This window comes from Heteronotia binoei, chromosome 12, assembly GCF_032191835.1.
Source record: "Heteronotia binoei isolate CCM8104 ecotype False Entrance Well chromosome 12, APGP_CSIRO_Hbin_v1, whole genome shotgun sequence".
Lineage (NCBI taxonomy): Eukaryota > Metazoa > Chordata > Lepidosauria > Squamata > Gekkonidae > Heteronotia > Heteronotia binoei.
This window is the reverse complement of record NC_083234.1, coordinates 39134167-39144744: the sequence shown is the minus strand read 5'-3', so window position 1 is coordinate 39144744 and position 10578 is coordinate 39134167. Positions and strand designations below refer to the sequence as shown.

Here is a 10578-nt window from a genome sequence, read left to right as displayed (position 1 = left end):
GCAGACTCCTCGAACCTTCTCCCGTGCAACCGCTTGCCCTTGGCGGAGGGGGGAGGTGAGGAAGCCTCCCGTCGCCTGTATCGCCATTCGACCGGCAGGTGGGTGTGGCCGAGGGGGAAAGCCTCCAGCTTCCTTCTCCAGCCTCGCCTGGGAGGAGGGCGTTGCACATGCACGACACCCCCCTTCCCTCCTCCAGCCTCCCTCCCTACCACTTGTGGCAGCTGCAGTGCCCCAGGGGTGGGGGGCTCTTTTCCCCAAGCCGATCCCGTCGATTTGCCCATTTCACTTGTCACATCACTTCCGGATCAATCCCCAATTTCTGCTGCAGAGTGAGTGGTTTTTTTTAACTCCCCCCTTCCTTTCCTTTTTCCCCTCCCCTTCATCAGCTGGATGCTGGGAAACTTGAACCCACCCCTCCAGGCTGCGCTGGAACTGCCCCCCCCCCCCATCCCTTCCTCAATCGCCTCCTAACTTTGCCGTGGCGTCCAGAGCTCCGGCGTTCCCCTCCAGCCCTGCCTCCTCTATGAAGGCGAGGAGCAGTACAAAGACTCTCGAGTCTGTCGTGCACGGTCCCTGCCCACCTCTCCTCGCCGCCGCCGCCGGGCTCGTTCCAGGACCGGCGTGGATGCTCTGATCTGTTTTCGCTTTGCCTTTGCAGAAGAGAGACCCTCCCGGGAGACGCGACCCGCCCCAAGCCATGGCTGAGAAAAGGCAGGCAAGCAAGCCCAGCGAGGAAGAGGAGGAAGTTCCAGCCTTCTTCAAAAACCTGGGCTCGGGAAGCCCGAAGCCCCGGCAGAAATTCTGTGGCATGTTCTGCCCGGTGGAAGGCTCCCTGGAGAACAAGACCATCGACTTTGACTCCCTCTCCGTGGGACGCGGCTCCAGCAAGATCGTGGCCAAGCAGAAAGACGTGGCCCACCTCGGCCCGGATGCTCAGTCCCTCTACTCCTGGCAGAGCAGGAAGGGAGGGGAGCCATCTGTTGATTTCGGGAGGAAGGTGGAGATCCGGAGAGCCACTGGCAAAGAAGCGCTGCAGAACCTGAATGACAAGGTGAGTCTCGGATCTCGGCTGGCCAGCTGACCTAAGAGTTGGAGCCCGGAGTAGTCCACCGGATCTGAGGTCTTCCTCCCTGGGTTGGAGGGAGCAGGCAGAAACTGCTCAGCGATTACCTCATTTGGCTGATGGTCAGGAGAGTGCTGAACAAGTCCTTCGCGCACGCCCCCCCCCCCAATATACTATCAGCCCCCCCCCACACACACACGGCATTTTCCCAGCAGTAATATAATAAGAAAACCCCACCCATATGAGGTAGGTTCCCAGACTGTACGCAATTGCCAGACAAAGATGATGCCTGGCAAAGCCCAAACAAATAAAACAACTACTCTTCTTAGTTTAGCTGCTGGGTCCTAATCCTCCATCTGCTTGCTCTGGAGTAGTTTCTGGGAATGCCGTGGAAGGAACTCCTCCAGAACAGGCAGCTTTGCACTCTAAGGACCTGACAGGAGCAAGGAGAAATATTGAATTGGAGACAATAACTCCCTCTCCCCTCCCTCCCCTTCAGTTCAGCAGACAGCAGCACTCCTTAGAGATTGGTCTGAGCACTGTGCAAAAAGTAGATTCCCAGGAGTCAATGCTGGCCACATCTCCAATGCCAGGAAAGATAAAGAGGGTTTGGTTGCTAGGCAGCCAGATGCAGTCCTTGACCACTTATGGCCCTGAAAATGGAGGACTGATGTGAACCTGGAAAGATGGAGAATACGTCAGTTTCCCATCTAGCACACTCATAACATAGCTGGCCTTGTGAAGGTATTGGAGGAGGGGGAAACTGGCCTCCTAGATTCAATGGAGCCTTATCAATGAAGAACCAGTGTGGGATAGTGGTTAAGAGACCCGGAGACCAGTATCCAGGAGTCCCGGATTCAAATCCCTACTTGTGCCATGGGAGCTCACTGGGGTGATCTTGGGCCAGTCACACTCTCTCAGACTAACCTACCTCACAGGATTGTTGTGAGGATAAAATGGAGGAGAGGAGAACAATGTAAGCCACTTTGGGTCCCCATTAGGGAGAAAGGTGGGATACAAATGAATTAAATAAATAAAACTTTAAAAACATGTGTGGACAGGATAGACTATGGTGCTAATAAATGGCAGGCTTGAATAAGGCACTAAAGTGTAGTGGTTAGATTGTTGGACCCAGGTTCAAATCCCCAGTCCACCATGGATGCTTGCCAGGTGTCCTTGGGCCAGTCTCACACTCTCAGGCTCTCCAACCTCACAGTGCTATTGGAAGGCTAAAGGGCAGAAGAAGAAAATGGATGCAAGTCACTTTGGGTTCCCAGTGGGAGGAAGGTGTACCATCAATGAAGTCAATAAATAAATGGTGGCTTCAAAAAATGGGGGAAACAGCAATGTGTCAGTTCTTCTGGTACCCCTAGCTGAACAGGATGGACCCATACCCTCCCTCTTTCCCATTTTGAATAGCTGCTATTTGCAAAATCAGGGCTTTTTTGTAGCAGAAGACCTTTGCATATTAGGCTCCACCCCCTTGATGTAGCCAATCCTCCTGGAGCTTATAGTAGGCCCTGTAATAACAGCCCTGTGAGCTCTTATAGAATTGGCTACATAATAGGGGTGCAGCCTAATATGCAAAGGAATTTGTGCTACAAAAAAAAGTCCTGTGCAAAATAGCAAACCCAACTGTGTTCTGTATCTCCTTGTCTCCGGCTTTATTTTCTGTGAAGTTCTACATGTACTGCCCTCCCTACAGTGCCACTCTTGGTGGTCACCTCTAATCGTTAGCTGCTGAGAACATGGTGCAACACAGTAGGGTCAGGAGAAGAGGGCGGAGAGAAGAAAACCCATTATTAACCCTTTTGATTTGTGGTCATGTGTGGGGACATGATTCAGTTACAACTCTCTGTGTGTCCAAAACAATTAGCCACCACCAATCTATCAGCCCTACTGGCTGGAACCCACATGGCTTATTTGGAACACAAGCCAACCTTGTTTTCTTAGTCATGGCAATTACTGTGTCATGAAGCCTCTCCGTTGCTTCAGCAAACATCCTTTAAAAATTTCCCAGAGCTCTGGCTGACTGTGCTTTCTAAGAGCAATCAAAGTGGCTTCAAACAAGCCTGTCTGGGATATAAGCCAAGGAATATTGCCAGGCTCTGCACTTTCCTTTGCCATAAAATAGCTTGCATTCATAGCCTTGAAGATCAGAGGAAAGCTAAGTTCAACTGACACCTGACAGACCTCTAGCGGCACAGGAGAATGTATTTTTGAGAAAGTAGTTCTGCCTGCTCAGCAACTCTGATTCTTTTTAATCATAGTCACATCTGGAGGTGAAAGTAAATGTCTTACTAATTCAGAATCTCTTGGAAGGTCTGAAGGAGATACCTTTTAGGCCACTTTCTTACTGGAACACCCTACCAGAACATGACCAGTCTTAGAAAGGTCAGCTGATGTTCCTTTACCACAGTTAGATGTTCACTGAGATCTTCTCCAGTGCCAAGAGCCACAATTTCAGCCTCAGCCAGTTGCACTAATCTCTCCTGCCGTGTTTTCTGCAGATCTCAATGAATCAATTCACACAGTACTTAAGTACAACAAGAATGTAAAATGTGAATGGGGCTGACTGGAAATAAGTGTGTTGTATCAGCACAGTAAATCAGAGAGTGAAGGTTGACAGCATCTCCCTGTTAGTCATATATCAAGGAGCACTGCTATACAATGGGGGGGGGGGGGGAGGAGAAAGGGATGTGTTCCCAGAAGCACAAAGTTGTATGATTAACTCTACTCATGATTTTAATGACAGTGGCAACATCTAGGAGGCAACATCAGGCCTTTGGCCTCCATGCCCTGTTTATTGGACCTCCAAAGCAACTGACCAACCACTTTGTGAAAGTGCACACTGGAACAGATAACCCCCACTGGTTCAGCAGAGCTTTTTTAGTGTTAGAATGAATGGAGGCTAGTAAGGTACTTTTGTGGCACTATTACATTGGGCAGTTCAGTTGTAGAACACATGATTTGCACACAGAAGGCCCATGGTCTAGTGAGTCCCTTCAGTTAAAGAATGTCAGGAAGCAGGTGTTAAAGCCAGAGTTTTCTTGGCCTGACATCCACTGCCCATTGCAATAGATGGCCCAAGTTGTCTTAGAAGAAGGCAGCTTCATACCAGCATTCCATCAGCATTCTGCTACTTCACATGTCTAGTATGACCTAATGACTTTTTTTGACTGGCTTGCTTTAAGTACTGCAAGGTAGTTTTAATTGTAAGCTGCCTGAAGCAGGGCTCTGAAGAGGGGCATAGGAATCTTTAACTAAATACATAGTTGAGAAATCACAAAGCCATTTGTGCCAGGGGCATAGCACCCATACTGATCTTGGCATGAGAGATGTGAACTGGTCAGCCTGGCCCTCTAACCAGCTGCAAAGGACTCTGTTCAACTCCACAGGCCTGATCACACTCAGTTGTATTATGACCAGCCTCAGATACACATTTCCAGGTTAAACAGAAGATCTTTATCTCAGGTCTGTTTATTTTTATAAATTTAATTTTATTATATTTATATCCCATCCTCCCCTGATGAGCTCAGGGTGGCTAACAGCAGTTAAAACAACATGGAATTAAATCGTTACAATAAAATCACATAAAACTATTAAAACATCTCAAACATGTTCATAGCTGATGTCTTTAGCCTTCTTTATTTCTTCAGATACTTATACCTTGCTTTTCTCCCCAATGCGGTCCCAAAGTGGTGGCTAACAATAATGTTTTCCTCTTCCCCTCCTCCTGAGAGAGGCTGAGAGAGAGAGTGATTGGCCCAGCATTATCCAGCAAACTGCCACAGCAGAATGTGGATCTGGACTTCGATTCCCCATCTCCTAGTCCAGAACAGTAACCACTAGAACATCTGACCTTGGCTTATTGTCATAAGATCAGAAAAGCCCTGCTGGAATAGACCAGTAGTCCATCTAGTCCAGCATCTTGTCTCACAAAGTGGCCAAACAGTTCATCAGGAGGGCCAACAAGAGGGCATAGAGGTTGAGGCCTTCCCCTGATGTTGCCTCCTTGCTCTGGGATTCAGAGGTTTAGTCCCTCTGAATGTGGAGGTTCCCCTCAGTCATCGTAGCTAGTAGCCATTGATAGACTCATCCTCCATGAATCCATCTGTCACACACCTTGGTTTCCATTCTTAGTTAATACCTTATTTATGAACGGCACTGCCCACTTGACTTATTTATTTATTTATATTAGGATTTATATCCCGCCCTTCTCACCTAAGTGTCTCAGGGCGGCTTACAGCATAATAGTTCAAACACTTCAGTTTAAAACATTTAAAAATACAATTAAAATACAATTAAACCATAAATTAATAAAAAAAACAAGATAGAATAAAACTGGCGGTCTATAGATGCATTTTGTTCCATCCATCCAAGATATTTTCATTGTCAGTTAATGTTATAGGCCTGCCGGAAGAGGGCTGTCTTACAGGCCCTGCGGAATTGCCCTAGATCCTGCAGGGCCCGCACCTCTTCCGGCAGCTGGTTCCACCAATAAGGTGCCGTTATTGAGAAGGCCCGATCCCTGGTGGATTTTAGACGGGCCTCCTTTGGCCCGGGGACTAAAGATATATTAATATCATGATGGTTAGATCTGCATGCTCTTGCATTGTAGTAAGACCACAGTTCTGAAGAGGGAAAATAATCTTTCTTTTTAGAGGAAGAAAAAGTTACAGCAGGCCCCATCTCAAAAGAGGCAGGACTGCCAAGAGCCACAAGAGAGCTCCAGACAAAATTTCCCCTTAGTCTCTCCTCCCACCCACCAGATCATACACAAAAACATCCTGTGAAAACAAATGACATGATTTGCTATTAGCACAAATGGGCTAATCATGTGAGCATATTTTCCCCAATTCCTCATGCTTATAAATACCACTCTTCCTCCAAGTAGTTCAGGGTGTGATCAACCTTTGTTTTATATTCACTACAGCACTGGGAGGCAGGTCAGACCAAAAGTGGCTGATCCAAAGACACATTTCCCCTTTCCCTTTGCAAATGGGATGTGGAACATAGAGCTGTACACCAGGGAGAGCTTGCCAGGTTTCAGAGTGATCAAGACCCCTGGGATTTTGTCCCTTTTGACTGCCCTTGGAAAAGTAATTTCCTCCAGCACAGAAACTTATTTTTAAGTACATTGTCAGCCCACCCTTTCCCAAAAGAAGTTGCTGCCCACAAGCCTCAATCTTCCCTCTTCCATTTTATTCCTGCCATTGCCTGATCAGGTAAAGTCAATTGAGAAAAACTGGCCTAAAGTCACTGGCCAGTTTCAATGCCAGAGTGAGGATTCAAACCTGGGTCTGCCAGATCTGTCTAACATTCTAACTACTACACTGTGCTGGCTCTCAAGGAGTCATGCACATATCAGTTTTGCTGTCCATTTGGCTGAGGGGGGGCAGCTTTTAACCCACTCAAAAGATTTTTAATTAAGTAATCTCATGGATTAATTGGTTAAACATTAGATCATTCCCATGATGATGAGAAAAGAGTTAAATTAGTTTAACAATACTAAGGGAGAATGTGTTCTTTCCTATTACAGCTATTTGGACTGGTAATTGTGCCTTGCATCCTTTTAAGTTTTGCATAGAAATGAGGCAAGCATTTACATTTACTTACCTTTGAACCCTACTGGTCTCTACTTTCTCCCCTCTACATCCAGGTGTGTATATTTACTGTATGTGTTCATGCATATGATACACTTCATGCATCTGACAGAATGGGTTTTGCTCTATAAAAGCTTATACTATGATATATCAGAAGGTGTTGAAAAATTCCTTTTTGTTTTTGCTATAAGAACATGTAAAACTGACTGCCCATCCAGAGGGCTGAATGACCTGTGAGAGGAAAACATTAAGCAAGATCAATAAGTGGGACTTTAAGTGAGAGGTAATATGATCACCATCTTCAAGTACTTGAAGGGCTATCATGTAGAAGATGGTGTGGAGCTGTTTTCTATGGCCTCAGAAGGTCGGACCAGAACCAATAGGTTGAAATTAAATCAGAAGAGTTTTTACTAAAAACATCAGGAAGAACTTCCTGACTGTTAGAGCAGTTCCTCAGTGGAACAGGCTTCCTCAGGAGGTGGTGGGCTCTCCTTCTTTGGAGGTTTTTAAACAGAGGCTAGATGGCCATTTGACAGCAATGCTGATTCTGTGAACTTCAGATCATGAGAAGGAGGGCAAGAAGGGTTGTACCAGTGCTTAGTTCTCATGGGCTTTTCTTATGCACCCAGGGAACTGTTGTTCACCACTTTGGGGTCAGGCAGCAATTTTCTCCAGGACAGTTTGGCCAGGGATCCTGGGTTGTTGTTGTTGTTTTTTTGCCATCTTCTGGGCATGGAGCAGGTGTCACTGGGGGTGTATAGGGAGATGTATTTGTGAGTCTCCTGCACTGTGCAGGATTGGACTAGATGACTCTGGAAGTCCCTTCCAACTCTTAAGATTCTGTGATTCTCTGAAATGCTTGCTCATTTCTTAACCAGGTGGGAAATGCTTGCCTGCTTCTTAACCAGGTGAGTGGGATTTGCCAGTGTGGATAATGCAGGATTCCAGGTTGAGTCCTTTAGCTAGCTGACCTTGGCTGCTGACAGTAAGTTCTTATTTCAGCTATAATCCACTGCTGGAAATGGGCCAGTCTGCTTCCTCCTGTCTTGGTCTGCCTTCTGACTCTGCTCTGTCTTGTCCTTGCTGGCACAGCATCCCACCTTCCCAAAATTGGCACTTGAGACTCAGTTTGTTCTGACCCTGGTTGATTTTGCTTGGGACCAATTCCTTGTTTTGTTCTCATTGCTGCTGTGAATGCCTTTGCATTCACATTGGCAAGAGAGTCTCTGAATGCAGCAGCTCCCTTCTCTTTTTCCTCAGTTCTGCAGTCTCACTCTGTTACTGCTGGTAGGCTTTTGCCATTTTTTTTAAATTATATCACTATAATGTTTTGATATACCTACTGCCATTTAAAAAAAAAACTGGCAGAAGCCTTCTAGAAAACAGGGTTGGGGGATGGTAGATGTGAAGTGAAATGGGGACTCAATGATGTTGGATGTGAGTGGGAACTGCAGAAATCTGCTTCTTCTTTTGCACACGACAACCAAAATGAACAAAAGATTGCACCACAGCAGATTTGGAAAACTCTTCAGTGAAGATGGGGAAAACCCAGAAGACAAACAACTGCATGACATTCCCTAATCTGTAGCAGTTTGGACGTGTAGATGCAGAGCAAAAGCTCCATATGAAAACAACCCATGTCTTCCAGTCTTCTGCTTCAGATTGATCCAGAACACATGGCTAAAGTTTATGCAGCCCATCTCAGATATTCTCCAGCTGAACTCATCCACAGCACAGACACACTGGCATGCCTTAGCTGCCATTCTGGCATGCCTTAGCTACCCCAGCTTTGCTCAGTGTAGCTGAGATTGCCATTTGGGATGACTGTAGTCCCTACAGAGAACCTACAGAGATGACAAGGTGCACTTTTCATTATGCTGGGGTGGGGTTCTAGGTCCTGAGAGAAAACCAGGTTAGATGTGGAAGGAGGGAGGTGCCACTCTGTGAAATGGCAAGGAACCACCAGCACCACCAAAGAAGATCCCTTGCATTCCAACACATGGCAAGCATCACCTGAAATTCACTACCAAAAATGTGCATGGCTATTTTAGACCCATGATGCAGCAACCTGGATGAAGCTAAGCAGGTCTGGGTCCCGTCAATGCCTGAACAGGGGATCTCATGAGAACCCTAGGTATGTTGGACTGAATGATGGTATAAAAGTCAAGAAGTAATAGTGATTCATAAATTAAAGGAGATGTGTTGTGTCCCCTAGCTTAGCGGGCTTTACAAAAGAATTAGACAAGTTCACAGAAGTTTTTTCTCTCAATGGCTATTAGCCATATTAGCTAAATTGAAACTCTATGTTCAGAGGCTGTATCCCTTTGAATAGCAGATGTTGGGGGAGAAAAGCAGAGGAAGGATGTCACCTTTGTACTTTGCTTGTGGGCTTCCCTGTTGTACCTTCCTGGTGGACGTTGGGAAAAGGACACTGGATTCAATGGACCTTTGATCAAGCCAAGTACTTCTTATGTTTGTATGCAAGTTGGTATCATCCTGACCTTCACGGCTCATGCTGTTCAGATCTTAGAAGCTAAGCAGGACTGTTCCTGTTTGTACTGGTTCCCATGCTCTTTAACTTGTTCATAAATGATTTAGAGTTGGGAGTGAGCAGTGAAGTGGCCAAGTTTGTGGATGACACTAAATTGTTCAGGGTGGTGAGAACCAGAGAGGATTGTGAGGAACTCCAAAGGGACCTGTTGAGGATGGATGAGTGGGCGTCAACGTGGCATATGCAGTTCAGTGTGGCCAAGTGCAAAGTAATGCATTGGGGCCAAGAATCCCAGCTACAAATACAAGTTGATGGGGTGTGAACTGGCAGAGACTGACCAAGAGAAAGATCTTGGGGTCATGGTAGATAACTCACTGAAAATGTCAAGACAGTGTGCGTTTGCAATAAAAAAGGCCAACGCCATGCTGGGAATTATTAGGAAGGAAATTGAAAACAAATCAGCCAGTATCACCAGGCAGAAAGCAAGGCCTAGGTATCACACAGAATCATAAGCTTAGGAGCAGAGAATTATCCTTAGTGCAGGCCAGGGTCCAATCTAAGATAGCAAGAAGGACTGAGAGTACCAGAAAATGTCAAGACAGTGTGCGTTTGCAATAAAAAACGCCATGCTGGGAATTATTAGGTAGGAAATTGAAAACAAATCAGCCAGTATCATAATGCCCCTGTATAAATTGATGGTGCAGTCTCATTTGGAGTACTGTGTGTAGTTCTGGTCGCTGCACCTCAAAAAGGATATTCTAGCATTGGAGAAAGTCCAGAAAAGGGCAACTAGAATGATTAAAGGGCTGGAACACTTTCCTTATGAAGAAAGGTTGAAACGCTTGGGACTCTTTAGCTTGGAGAAACGTCGACTGCGGGGTGACATGATAGAGGTTTACAAGATAATGCATGGGATGGAGAAAGTAGAGAAAGAGGTACTTTTCTCCGTTTTTCACAATACAAGAACTCGTGGGCATTCGATGAAATTGCTGAGCAGACAGGTTAAAACGGATAAAAGGAAGTATTTCTTCACCCAAAGGGTGATTAACATGTGGAATTCACTGCCACAGGAGGTGGTAGCGGCCACAAGCATGGCCACCTTCAAGAGGGGTTTAGATAAAAATATGGAGCAGAGGTCCATCAGAGGCTATTAGCCACAGTGTGTGTATATATATATATAAAAAATTTTGGCCACTGTGTGACACAGAGTGTTGGGCTGGATGGGCCATTGGCCTGATCCAACATGGCTTCTCTTATGTTCTTATGAGTTACAACTGATACTGCAAGATAAGATGGCCAATTTTAATTCTCAAACTCTATTAAAAAGGAATTAATCTAACTTTTCTATAACTGCTGCAATTAACTATCCAAGGCAGAGGAACTTTAAGCAAACCGATTTCACTGACAGTTGAAAAGTG

The 10578-nt window shown here is 45.9% G+C and overlaps 1 protein-coding gene across 2 annotated transcripts in view; it reads left to right on the top strand.

The window, feature by feature from the left end:
• The first annotated feature begins 659 nt into the window (after positions 1–659).
• The window catches only part of DPYSL2 (dihydropyrimidinase like 2), a 106827-nt gene continuing 96908 nt past the window's right edge, over positions 660–10578 (top strand). The window contains exon 1 of one of the 2 annotated variants that reach the window (XM_060251618.1): positions 660–1051. In XM_060251618.1, the coding sequence (XP_060107601.1) occupies positions 698–1051 (354 nt within the window). In that variant the 5' untranslated portion in view covers positions 660–697. The remainder of the gene's footprint in view (positions 1052–10578) is intronic. The other variant, XM_060251619.1, reaches the window with a different exon arrangement.